A 13,997-nucleotide genomic window follows, 5' to 3' on the forward strand; every position below is an offset into this window, starting at 1 on the left:
GGATGTGGAAACCCTTCAAGATGCTAAGGACAAAGGATTGGCTCAAGCTCCAAGCTCAAGACTCTACATTTTCTATTTTAGTGATCCAAGATCACATTGAGTCTATAGGAAATGCCAATACTATCAAGGAGGGATGAGGTGTTGCTTAATGAGGCTCTTGCTCAAAATGCTTAGTGATATACTCCAAATCCCTCAACTACTTTCTCAAATCCACATATTACCTAAACCAAAAGTCAAACTCGGCCCCACCGATTCTTTCTATTCGGCGCCACCGAGTTCAGATGTCATAGCCACCGCCACAAACCCTAGGCAAATTGGTCTCACAAATAGGGATCTCGGTCTCACCGAGATGGGATTGCAATCTCTCTATATGGATCTATTACCAAAATCGGTCTCACCGAGTTTGCGTAATCGGTCCTACCGAGATTGCAATGTAAACTCTCTTTTTCCTTTTCGTAACATTTCGGTCCCATCGAAATTAGCGAATCGGTCCCACCGAGTTTACCTGACCAACTCTCTGGTTAGCTTATTACCAAAATCGGCCTTACCGAGTTTTTGTAATCGGTCTCACCGAGATTACGTTATGCCCTAACCATAACCATATCGGTCCTACCGAGTTGCATGTCGGTCCCACCGAAAATTCTAACAGTCACTAGATTTGCTGAATCGGTTCGACCGAGTTTATCAATTCGGTCCAATCGAGATTGGCAAGTTGTGTGTAATGGTTAGATTTTGTGTGGAGGCTATATATACCCCTCCACCTCCTCTTCATTCGTGGATAGAGCCATCAGAACGAACCTACACTTCCAACTTACATTTTTCTGAGAGGGAACCACCTACACTTGTGTTGAGGCCAAGATATTCCATTCTTACCATATGAATCTTGGTCTCTAGCCTTCCCCAAGTTGCTTTCCACTCAAATCTTCTTTCCACCAAATCCATATCCTGTGAGAGAGAGAGAGAGAGTTGAGTGTTGGGGAGACTATCATTTGAAGCACAAGAGAAAGGAGTTCGTCATCAACACACCATTTCTTACTTCTTGGAGAGTGGTGTCTCCTAGATTGGCTAGGTGTCACTTGGGAGCCTCCGACAAGATTGTGGAGTTGAACCAAGGAGTTTGTAAGGGCAAGGAGATCGCCTACTTCATGAAGATCTACCGCTAGTGAGGCAAGTCCTTCGTGGGCGACGACCATGGTGGGATAGACAAGATTGCTTCTTCGTGGATCCTTCGTGGGTGGAGCCCTCCGTGGACTCGCGCAGCCATTACCCTTCATGGGTTGAAGTCTCCATCAACGTGGATGTACGATAGCACCACCTATCGGAACCACGACAAAAACATCCGAGTCCCCTATTGTGTTTGAATCCTCCAAACCCTTCCCTTTACATTCTTGCAAGTTGCATGCTTTACTTTCCGCTGCTCATATACTCTTTGCATGCTTGCTTGATATGTATTGTGTTTGTTAAACTTGTGCCAAAACTCCACTTCAACTTAAAGAAATTAAAAACTGCAAATTTTGGCACTTAGTGTCTAATCACCCCCTCTAGACACCTCTTCTCGATCCTTTCAATATCCTTGTTTGTTCCTTGTGGGACTAACCCGTGTAGGTATTGAAAGTGCAACTCACTCCAATGGATTGCTCCAAATGATCTACATCAACATTGAGCATCCACATCTTCAACATCTACATGAAGTCATCATCAACAAAACCCAAGGTTAGTTCATCCCTCTTAGGGGGGATATCACATCTAGGGGGGAGCTTTATTCTAATCAATTGAGCTAAAGCAACTCTAATGGTGTGAACACAATAATGCTTTATGTAAAAGTGGTAACCCCACTTGTGCTTAAACGATGAGTATGACCTACGATCAAATGCTATCATTTGACTCCTAAGTCAATATACTCATATATAGATGACCTAGTCATCGTCAATTGCTTGATAGATGCTAGAATGTTTGTGCATGCTTTGCCACATATTTCATTTGCCATTTTATTGAGTGAGCATGTTGATTGCATATTTTACTCATTCGAGGACATCCATTTGTTGCTTTGATTGTTTGCCTTTTTCCCTTTTGCCAAATGGATGGACGAGAATGCCTAAGAACCTCCTCTAGCTATTTATGCTTTTCTCTTCTCAAACTCTATTCATGCTACATCACAAAGTTTGATCAAGTCAAATTCGAACCACTCTGTGTGAGGAGCACTTGGAGTTCCCGATTCATCATAGTCTTAAACTTCCGAAACCTCTTTGTGCATTTCGGTATGACCGAGTCATCCACTTCGGTCACACCGAGTTCACCAAGTTGATCTAGGGTTTCCATCTCGGTGCAACCGATTTGAAATTTTCGGTCACACCGAGTTGCAATAACCGCTTGAGATTCTGCATCTCAGTGCCACCGAGTTGTTCCACTCGGTCACACCGAGAGGGTCGGGATATATATATATACCGACGGGTTGAATTTTGGAAATTCCTCCAAAACCCTTCATCCTGCGTGTGTCCCGCTCTGCCGCCTCGGGTCTCCGGATCGTCTCCTCGCTGCTAGCGACCTCCCGCCGCTGGTTTCCGCCGCATTCAACGGAATTCTGCTTCGCGGTTGTCGCCGTAGCGAACTCCCGCCGAACTAGGGTATGGGTTCGATACTTTGTGTTATTTCCTTACTCCGATTCCTAGCACATTGCTTCGCCATGATCTTTTCCACGTATGAAAACAATCTATCCAGAGAAAACATCCTTTAGGCTAGATTTGATTCGAAAATTTAGGGTTAGGTCTCCGCCGAACTCATCTCGGACCGACCAAGTTGTAGAAATCGGTCTCACCGATTTGGCTTAGGCCATTGCACATGCATTTTCGGTCTGACCAAAAATTGCAAATCAGTGCGACCGAGGTCGACGCTCTGTGAAACCCTAGCAATCTCGGTGCCATCGAACTGTGACTCGGTCTGACCGAGGTCACTAGTTTAGGTTCCAAAAGTTGCTTCGGTATCACCGAGTTTAACAAATTGGTAGCTCCGAAATGCTTTCTGTGGAGAACTAAAACTAAGTTTTTGACTCATTTGTTTTGAAAAAACTCAGCACTTTGTGATGCTCATCCATTCTACCTCATCTACATCTATTCATAGGGTTTGCTGTCAGTGTGATTGCCAGGATGTCTAACCAAAGTGACAGCCAAAACAGATCTGAAGAGCCAGTGCAATTGAGTGAGGGCACTAGTCCCTCAAGCACCTCAGATGATGGCAGCAGGAGCACTCCCAGTAATTTTCCAAAGGAAGCAACCAGGTCAAGGAAGAAGAAAACCTCAGATTCTGAAGATGAGCACTATGTGGCCACTTAAGAGGAAGTCAGCTCCAAGAAGAAGGTGCTGAAGAAAGAGTTTGGTACTGCTGCAACTACAAAGCCTGGTTTGCACAAGAAGGCCCCTGCGAAGAGGGTGCCAACCTTAAAGGTCAGAGCCTCAACTGTTGAAACCTCTAAGCCAACTGGAGAGGCTGCTGGAGAGGGAAAGAAGAGGAAGGAGAGGGTCAAGAAGACCACTGCCAGAGTGCTTGGTAGATCCTCCATAATGAGAGAGCCAGAAGAAGATGAAGAGGAAGAGGATGCTGCTCCAGCTCCCAAGTCTCAGAAGCTCATGGGAGATGCAATCAAGTCAGGGGCTGCAACATCAAAGCCCAAAACTGCTCCCAAAGCAACAGCTCAAGCACAGAAGCCTTCTAAGCCCAAGAGAAGCACCAGAAACATTCCTGCTGAAGAGAAGAACACGGTCCCAGTGCCTGAAGTTGAAGAAGAAGATGATGAAGCCCAAGTGCTGAGAAAACTGAAACCCAAGATTCCAGATCACAATGACACTCTGATAACCCACAAGTATAGGGGGTCGCAACAGTTTTCGAGGGTAGAGTATTCAACCCAAATTTATTGATTCGACACAAGGGGAGCCAAAGAATATTCTCAAGTATTAGCAGCTGAGTTGTCAATTCAACCACACCTGGAAACTTAATATCTGTAGCAAAGTGTTTAGTAGCAAAGTAATATGATAGTAGTGGTAACGATGGTAAAAGGTAATGGTAGCAAAAGTAATATTTTTGGTGTTTTATAGTGATGATAACAATAGCAACGGAAAACTAAATAAGCGAAGAACAATATATGGAAAGCTCGTAGACAATGGATCGGTGATGGAGAATTATGCCGGATGCGGTTCATCATGTAACAGTCATAACATAGGGCGACACAGATCTAGCTCTAGTTCATCAATGTAATGTAGGCATGTATTCCGAATATAGTCATACGTGCTTATGGAAAAGAACTTGCATGACATCTTTTGTCCTACCCTCCCGTGGAAACAGGGTCCTATTGGAAACTAAGGGATATTAAGGCCTCCTTTTAATAGAGTATCGGACCAAAGCATTAACACATAGTGAATACATGAACTCCTCAAACTACGGTCATCACCGGGAGTGGTCCCGATTATTGTCACTTCGGGGTTGCTGGATCATAACACATAGTAGGTGACTATTGACTTGTAAGATAGGATCAAGAACTCTCATATATTGATGAAAACATAATAGGTTCAGATCCGAAATCATGGCACTCGGGCCCTAGTGACAAGCATTAAGCATAGCAAAGTCATAACAACATCAATCTCAGAACATAGTGGATACTAGGGATCAAACCCTAAGAAAACTAACTCGATTACATGATAAATCTCATCCAACCCATCACTGTCCAGCAAGCCTATGATGGAATTACTCACGCACGGCGGTGAGCATCATGAAATTGGTGATGGATGATGGTTGATGATGACGATGGAGACGGATTCCCCTCTCCGGAGCTCCGAACGGACTCCAGATCAGCCCTCCCTAGAGAGTTTAGGGCTTGGCGGCAGCTTCGTATCCTTGGTTCAGTTCATTGACGTCATGATGTAGCTTTGTGCTAAGTTCTGACAATCAATTGGCTCTTGGCGCCTAAGGCTATACCATAACTCGAGAGGGTGATGAAGATGAACGAGTGTTACGATACGGAGCCGCCGCCAAGCCCTAATCTCTTTCGGGAGGGCTGATCTGGAGTCCGTTCGGGGCTCCGGAGAGGGGAATCCATCGCCATCGTCATCATCAACCATCCTCCATCACCAATTTCATGATGCTCACCGCCGTGCGTGAGTAATTCCATCGTAGGCTTGCTGGAAGGTGATAGGTTGGATGAGATTTATCATGTAATCGAGTTAGTTTTGTTAGGGTTTGATCCCTAGTATCCATTATGTTCTAAGATTGATGTTGCTATGCCTTTTCTATTCTTAATGCTTCTCACTAGGGCCCGAGTGCCATGATTTCAAATCTGAACCTATTATGTTTCCATGAATATATGTGAGTTATTGATCCTATTTTGCAAGTCAATAGTCACCTACTATGTGTTATGATCCGGTAACCCCAAAGTGACAATAATCGGGACCACTCCCGGTGATGACCATAGTTTGAGGAGTTCATGTATTCACTAAGTGTTAATGCTTTGGTCCAGTACTCTATTAAAAGGATGCCTTAGTATCCCATAGTTTCCGATAGGACCCCGCTGCCACGGGAGGGTAGGACAAAATATGTCATGCAAATTCTTTTCCATAAGCACGTATGACTATATTCGGAATACATGCCTACATTACATTGATGAACTGGAGCTAGTTTTGTGTCACCCTATGTTATAACTATTACATGAGGAATCGCATCTGGCATAATTATCCATCACTGATCCATTGCCTACAAGCTTTTCACATATTGCTCTTTGCTTAGTTACTTTTCCGTTGCCACTGTTATGATTGCTACAAAACCAATACTATTACTTTTGCCACCGTTACCGTTATTTTCATATTACTTTGCTACTAAATACTTTGCTGCAGATATTAAGTCTTTCAGGTGCGGTTGAATTGACAACTCAACTGCTAATACTTGAGAATATTCTTTGGCTCCCCTTGTGTCGAATCAATAAATTTGGGTTGAATACTCTACCCTCGAAAACTGTTGCGATCCCCAATACTTGTGGGTTATCAACCAATAACAGAACGATGGATATCCATATTGATCCCTATGACTACATGAATGACATTTGAGTGAACCTTTGGTTATCGTGTGCCATTCCCTTTGCTTCGCGATGCTCACAAAACCCGAGGTCAAATATATTTGTATCCTCTTGAGTCATACACATGGTAACTATACTGGTCTCCTCGTTACCGGTTTTGTTCTTCTTTCTCATTGACATGTTCCGGCATCCCCGTGACATAGTCACATGTGTCTGGCTAGATGATGATGGATGCCGTCACACCGTGAGGGCCCTAAGAATATCTCTCCATCGTCGGATGAGAAAATCCCACTATTGAGCTATCTAGTCCCTTGTCAAACTTTCCGTGAACCTGTACATTATGATCACCGTGTTACAAATAATGTTTGAGCAACTCCAAAGCCCATCGTATGGTAAGAAGTGACTGTGATACTCTCATGGTCAAATAACTAAATCACACATTAACTCTCCTTGTTATAACTATTGACTTGCGATGATAGTATCTCAAACTATAATAAACAAGTTTGGGTCAAATTAATATGATCGTTCTTCTAACGTCATACTCTCTTTGTTGTTTTAAAACTACCGTTACTCTTAACGATATTCTAAGATTCGGAAAACATGATCACCAACAACACTTGAGCTAGTCTTTGAGGCGAGACTAGGAGGAGTCTTATTTTACCGTTTATCATTCTGCACACGCATACAAGTTTTCCACTGAATCACATATTCCAGGATCATAGCAGTTATAACATAGAATATAAACTCTTAATTATGAAAATGAAAATATAATAATACAATATGATTGACTCTAGGGCATATTTCCAACAATCCCTTGCCCCACATAGAGTACATGTATCCTCTGGAGCCATGTTTTGGTGTTTTAGTAGCTCACCAGTGGGCATGGATTGTCTAGCTAGACGCCAGACAAACACATCCTCATCATCATGCCATGCCTCCCGACCGAGCTTTGTACGTAATATCACACGGTACGTAGAACATACACTTAAAATGTTGTGGCTCTCTTCTTGCCATGCCCAAAAATCAGTAACCTTGCCGGTGCACAAAGGTATCTTGAGTATCTTCGAAGCATCAAACGGGGTGAATGTGGACCGAACCAGATCCTCCTTCCATGATGTTGTAGTAGCATCGATGAGTTGTGCTACCTTCAATGGCGGGTACTGTACAAGGGAAGTAATTGGCCTCTTAATGTTGTCTCTCGAAATCCAGTTGTGTGCCCATATGTTTGTAGTCTCACCATCTTGAATCCTTGGGACAATGCCTTGCACCGAGATGTCGCGGCCGTCCAAGATCGCCCTCCATATCTGGGTTGGGTGCGATCCAAGCTCCGCTTCTAAACTTCCCACCATGCCATACACCTAAATGTGCTTTAAAGACTAACCAGAAATTATAAATTATATGGGCCCAAGACCCATCTATAATTCAATAGCCTTGGTTTCCAAATTCATCAATTTTGCACTTGTTTGAACTAGAATATGCGGGACCTAGGGGAAAAGATAATGTCTCATTAACCGCACATAATCAATAAAAGAGTACAATTATGCATACATACATAGAAACTAGCAGTCGGACTAGGGTATGATGTCTTCAGAAACTTTACAAAAAGAATCCTCCATAATCTCTACTCCTAATGGACGAGTTGGTGAATCGTCTCCATGGCTTATTTTCGCTGGTTTTTTTCGTCTCTCCTCCCACCACCCCTCCCACCCTGGTCCGCGGTTTATTTTCGCTGGTTTTTTTCGTCTCTCCTCCCACCACCCCCTCCCACCCTGGTCCATCACTTTATTTTTTCTCTCCACTCTTTATTACAACCAGAACTTTCCTAACGTATAACAAAACACGGATCTAACTTCCTTAAATTATGCAAATCGATCGATTCCTTTCATTGGTTCAATTTGTCTTAGGAAACAAATAACAGATTTTCAGGAAAAAAATAATACATTTTAATCTAACTTCCTTAAATTATGCAAATCAATCGATTCCTTTTATTGGTTCAGTTTGTCTTAGGAAACAAATAACAGATTTTCAGAAAACAAATAATACATTTTAATCTAACTTCCTTAAATTATGGAAATCAATTGATTCCTCTTATTGGTTCAATTTGTCTTAGGAAACAAATAAGAGATTTTCAAAAAACAAATAATACATTTTAATCTAACTTCCTTAAATTATGCAAATCAATCGATTCCTTTTATTGGTTCAATTTGTCTTAGGAAACAAATAACAGATTTTCAGGAAACAAATAATACATTTTAATCTAACCTTTCTAACTTATCTAAATCAATCGATTTCTCTTATTAGTGAAATTTGTTTTAGGAAACAAATAACAGACACGTCACAACTTTCCTCCCAATAAATAGTTTCTTAACATTTGCAAACTTTCCTAATCAGACACGTCACAAACGGGCAGGTACTAATATCACGTTACCAAACAATAAAACCCCATTTGCATAGAAATCAGTTCAAAAATCCTAACTTTCATAAATTTTTACCTTTCCTTGATAACAACCAATATTTTCTATGTTTTCCACCTATTGAAGGAAATCACCCCTCCATCGATATTAGTATTTTTTTGAACTGAGATCTCTGGGTTATGATTTTTTTGCGATTCTTTCCAATTGTGATCTCTCCTTTCACTCCGGCTCCTTCTCGCATAAACACCTCCACCACAGCCAGGTGACACCGCCCCAGACCTCCTGCCTCTCCACACCTTCTCCGCCACCTCCTTCTCGTACTCCATTAACAATCCCTCCGCCACATTTGTCCACAGCGGTGTCAAGGGCATGGCGCAGCAGCGTACCAGCGGTAGAGCAGCGCATAGCAGCAGGATGCAACACACAGCAGGCGAGGCGAGCGGCCGGCGGTGGAGGGCAGAGATGCGGCCGGCGTGGCTGAGGAGGCGGCCGGCGGAAGATGGCCATGACTGGAGGCGGCGCGAGGCAGGGGCGCGACATCGGGGCGAGCGAAGGGATAGGCGGCAACAGACGGGGCGGGCGCAGCCAGCGAGAGTGTGGCGCGCGGCCAGGGTGTGTGTCGCGCGGGGCATAGTGGTGCGGTGGCTGCGGCGAGCGCGACGACAGCGGCGGGCGCGACCGACGCGGTGTAGCACGGGCGTTGGCATGGAGAGAGAGTGGCCCTGCGGGCGCGGAAGAAGAGCGACAGGCTCGGGCATGGGCGTGCATAGGAGCGGGCATGTGCCACGGGGTCAATCCGAGGAGCCCGGTGGCTACCCCTGCAATGGCCATGGCGGACGGCGGTTCTCGGCCATGGCGAAATACCTAACGAGAGCAAACGAGAGGGGAAACAGGGGAAAAGCAAGAGGATATCATGGAGGTGCCAATGGCGCCCTAGGGGAAGACATGGGATCGAGCTCGGGGCGGCGCGGATCGAACGGTAATGTCGCGGTGGCCCAAGGTTGAGGAAGACGGCAGCTACGTCGATGCGGGAGTGCTGGACTTGATCTTGTTGGCGCAAACGAAGTAGCGAAGGTGTTCGGAACTCCTCGACAAGCTCCTAGCCCGCAGGGAGGGCAGTGGCCATGTGGACAGGGTCGGTCATGGTGGCCGTGGCGTCTGACTTCGTCCGGATCGACAGGATCGAACGAGCGAGGAGGAGAAGTGGATTTGGGAGGGGGCGTCGAGGAGGGGTGATGCTATGGGGGCAGGGAAGGAAGGGGCGTCACCCTTATCCATTCCCCTTCGTTGCCAGCGAGGTGGTCGGGCGGGAGCCCGTCTCTGTAGCGACGCGGCTCGGGGAACAGGAGAAGACGACCGCGTGGGGACTGGACCGCTGAGCCGGTTCGGTGGCAAGGCCCGGGAGGCAGGGCGAATCCCCTTTTACATCGTCCTTTTGGTTTTTCAATGTATTCTAATCTGTTTCTCCTTTTTAACACCGTTTTCTATTTATTCTTATCAACTAAATGATCTCTACTCCTAATGTCTCAGTTGGTAGTCTTCGTTCCGGATTTATTTTCATCCCACCTCCCGAGTGAGGGAGAGGGGGAGAGAGAGTGAGGAAGAGGGAGGGAGAGGGTGTGGGAGAATTTGATGGTAAAAAAGGTCGTCAATGTCACTTAATATGTATGAGAATATTAAATGTAATGTTAACATAATTAATATTAAATTTTTAAAATTAATGTGGCCCCGTTGCAACACACGGACGTTCTTCTAGTAAAATATTACAAATAAGTCTTCGGGGTCCCTGCAAACAATCAAATTTGAAACCGCCATCGACCGCCAGCTTCGTCGAGATGCAAATCGTAGGAAGAGGCAGAGCACCAGCAAACCAATATTCATGCCAACGTTATAGCCACACAGGCCTTCTGAGCCGAAGACTAACCTGCGAAACTGGCGCTACCACCAGTGTACATGCATTATTGCATAGTCGAAGACATGCAACTATAATTGGCAGCAGCCAGGCGGACATGCAAGTTTAGTTGCATGGAATGGAAAAAAGACAAAAGCAGAACCAAAACAAAAAAGGAAATCAATCAAACAGAAAAAGAAAAGAAAAACGTGAATCTCCGCGTACAACAAATAGATTAGAAGTATTTTTTGAGGGAAAAATGGATTAGAAGTTCGACATACTTTCTTAGATGAGAATTAACAAACCTATTCTATTTAATACTGTAATTTGGTTGTATCCTTGATAATGCAACTTTTCAAAAATGCATTGTTCTAGAGATCAAATATATTTTTCATCAACTTTATATTGATATATGTGTGTTGATATATGATCTTTATTGAATAATAAAAGTTTGTGTGGTATATTTTGCATGCTCGGGCTGGGCGAGCCGACGGCGGGGAGAGGGTGGGGGCGGAACCACACTCCGTCCTCTCGTAAGTCAGAAATTAGGTCGCAAGAGTAGCACGACACATCGGCACATGCATGTGTAGATTGACTCATTATTGATCATGGATACACAAAGCTGGTCGTACACACATGATTAGGAATAGTAAACACTGGTATTCAAGCACACTCAGATCGCCTACGTACATAGGTACGCATGCAACACACGAACAATGAACACACGAACGCGTACATAAGCAGTACCGCTTTACAACTCACAGGACTAACAGCCACACTGCTGCTTATTCCATGGATGGATACCTTACTTAAGCCTGTCGGTATACGTGACAGATTGCTTGATCATCCAATCCATGTTCCACGAGCCAGCTTGCTAGCTCAGTTGAGGGGCTTGTGGGAGCCAGCGCGACGTGCGTACACCGGCGGCTTCGGCTTCGATGGTCCCGGCTGGGGGTTGGGGTTTGGCCGCGGGTTTGGTGTTGGCTTGGGGGTCGGTTTGGGGTTCGGGTGTGGATCAGGTTTTGGGTTAGGGTTAGGCTGCGGGTCGGGCTTTGGGTTCGTCCTGTCGGAACCAATGTCGTCTAGTGAATACACCGGCAATGACCCTGGTTGAGGTTTAGGCTTTGGCTCTTCAGGAGTTGGCTTCGGGTCCGGTTGAGGCATTGGCTTTGATTGTGGCTTGGCATCTGGGTCCGAAATTGGCTTGGGTTCCGGCTTTGCAGGAGTCATGGGCTTTGGGTTCGGGTTCGGGTCCGGTTGGGGCATTGGCTTTGGTTGTGGCTTGGCATCTGGGTTCGGCTTTGCCGGGTTTGCCTTAGGGTTAGGCTGTGTGTCAGGTTTTGGATTCGTCCTGTCAAAACCAATATCATCTAGTGAATACATCGGCAATGACCCTGGTTGAGGTTTAGGCTTTGGCATTTCAGGAGTTGGCTTCGGGTCCGGTTGAGGCATTGGCTTTGGTTGTGGCTTGGCATCTGGGTCCGGAGTTGGGTTGGGTTCCGGCTTTACAGGAGTCGTGGGCTTTGGGTTCGGGTTTGGGTTCGGGTGCGGCATTTTAGGGTTGGGTTGGGGCGTCGGTTTTGAAGTGGGTTTCGGGGAAGGCTTGGGGTCAATGAGCTTCCCTCCATCGGCGAGGCTAGGATCATCCGCCGTGACCACGGCAAGGAGGAGAAGCAGGACCAGGTGATAGCACAGCGAAGTGCGGCCGAGAGACCACATCGTTGCGAGGTCTTCTTGGTGCTCAGTCTATGTATCACTTGCTGGGTCACTCTACGTGAGGTCTGTTTGTGCTGTGCATATGACATGGGAGTTTGTAGCAGATTTATAGGAGCGCCCAGCCAAGCAACACCGGACGTGTGTCCCTCCGTATCGATCTTGTAGCATGGGTCATGGGTACACCATGTGAGCCATGATCTGCCATGCAGCTTCCGACACGTCGCCACTGTTGTTTTCCTTTTCAACTCTCGACGGTTATAAAATGAAGTGAAAGTGATGATCACTTATCGGGCCTAACTTTGCCACAAAAATGCATGCATTGTATGCAGCCATAATATACTCCCTCTGTGTCCCATGGGAGTATCATTTTTTACCTCTTGACATTAGTGTCCAAAATACTGAGTGCCTACCCGCGTTGCAACATCTATCGTATCTTCTCTCAAAAAATAAACATCTATCGTATCCCCAAAGGAGATATCAAATGATGGTCGCTGGACACGTATGTACGCGGATGTATGTGCGCGGGCAGGCATAAAGTTACACGGCCCCTGCTGATGCTATCCTTTTTTATCATTTTTCTTACAACAATGCATTATTTTACTGCTAGTTGCCGTTAGCTAGCTCCATCCGTCGATCGATCGGGCCAGCACAATTGGCCGCCTCGGATCCTCGAACGAGGTTTCATGTTTGTTCTTTTTTATACACTCCCAGATGATATTTCTGATAAACTCGCCAGCTAAGTATTCACTAGCTCTGAAAGAGTGAAGCTAATTCCCATTTCTTTACATCACAAATAAAAGGAAATCCATCGAGTAGCGCATGTATCCTTCACTCGGTCTCTACTCAGATTGCATCTGTTCTTTTGCTTTCTCATTTTCATGTTCGTGATTTAGGAAGCAGGCAATAAATTAGCCGAACACATTCGATGGAATCCAGGGGCTCTTGTCGGAAATGTGCAGGGGCACTCACCTGTCAAGTCCTGCCACCCGCTTGTTTTATTTCGTGATTCGCGCAGTAGTTCAACCTCGCACAAGCGCACAACAAAATGGAAAACCACTAAAAAAGTTGTAAGTTTGAACGATAAAATTTCCAGGTTTTTGCGTCAGAAACTGCCAAGTCTCAAAGTTTCAGAGATATAATTTCAAGCAATTTTTTCTGTTGATTATAGATACAAAATAATTAATTTTATCGATCGCTCGTACTAAGTTCCGGGGGACATCGTTCTCCTTCTCTCGCCGCAGGACCCGTAGAAGATTCTCATGAAGCTCGTGCTCCAGGTGGAGGGCGATGTCGTTACCTAGCTCATCGACGCCGCGTATAGCGATGCCTCCAAGACCGTTGTGGTGAGTTGAGTAGGCTAGAGCATTGTATTGACTTCCAGGGTATGAATCTCTGAAACTATCATGAGCTTCCTTCGCCAATTAGCCTGGTTTTAAAAATTGATGCTCTGTTATTACTGGAACACTGAAGCTAGAGTTTAAGGCTCTAGTCTTCAGATCCTTGAAATCATTTTTTTTTCGAAAAGGGGGGCTTCCCGGCCTCTGCATTAGAGTGATGCATACGGCCATCTTATTAACCAAATAAACAAAAGGGCCAACAAGGTTCTAAAGTCTTCAACTGGAAAAAAAAAAGACAGCTCACACAGAGTCTAAAAGGCTAGATACACAAACTAGGCAGGAAAAGACGCCACAACCGGCTGGCTAAAAATAGATAGGTAAACTAATTGTCTATCCTATTACATGACCGCCATCCAAACCGGTTGAAGATATCCTGAGCTATCATCTCCCAACGGATAGATCCAGTAACCAAATGCTCCCTGACCTCCATCGGAGTGAGTAGCGACCACGAACGGATCAATACTGTAGCTCGGAAAATAACCTGCAAAAAATGAATCCGTGATGTTCTGTTAAAAACCAAACCA

At 45.2% G+C, this 13,997-nt stretch overlaps 1 protein-coding gene across 1 annotated transcript; it reads right to left on the minus strand.

Moving 5' to 3' along the window:
* Positions 1-10,945: 10,945 nt before the first annotated feature.
* LOC147984569 (uncharacterized) lies at positions 10,946-12,150 on the minus strand. Its single transcript, XM_087543641.1, has one exon. The coding sequence runs from the start codon at positions 12,077-12,079 to the stop codon at positions 11,240-11,242; it is 840 nt and encodes a 279-aa protein (XP_087399767.1). The 5' UTR covers positions 12,080-12,150; the 3' UTR covers positions 10,946-11,239.
* Positions 12,151-13,997: the final 1,847 nt, after the last annotated feature.

This window comes from Triticum urartu, chromosome 2A, assembly GCF_056163025.1.
Source record: "Triticum urartu cultivar PI428250 chromosome 2A, HENAU_Tu73, whole genome shotgun sequence".
NCBI classification, from domain to species: Eukaryota; Viridiplantae; Streptophyta; class Magnoliopsida; order Poales; family Poaceae; genus Triticum; species Triticum urartu.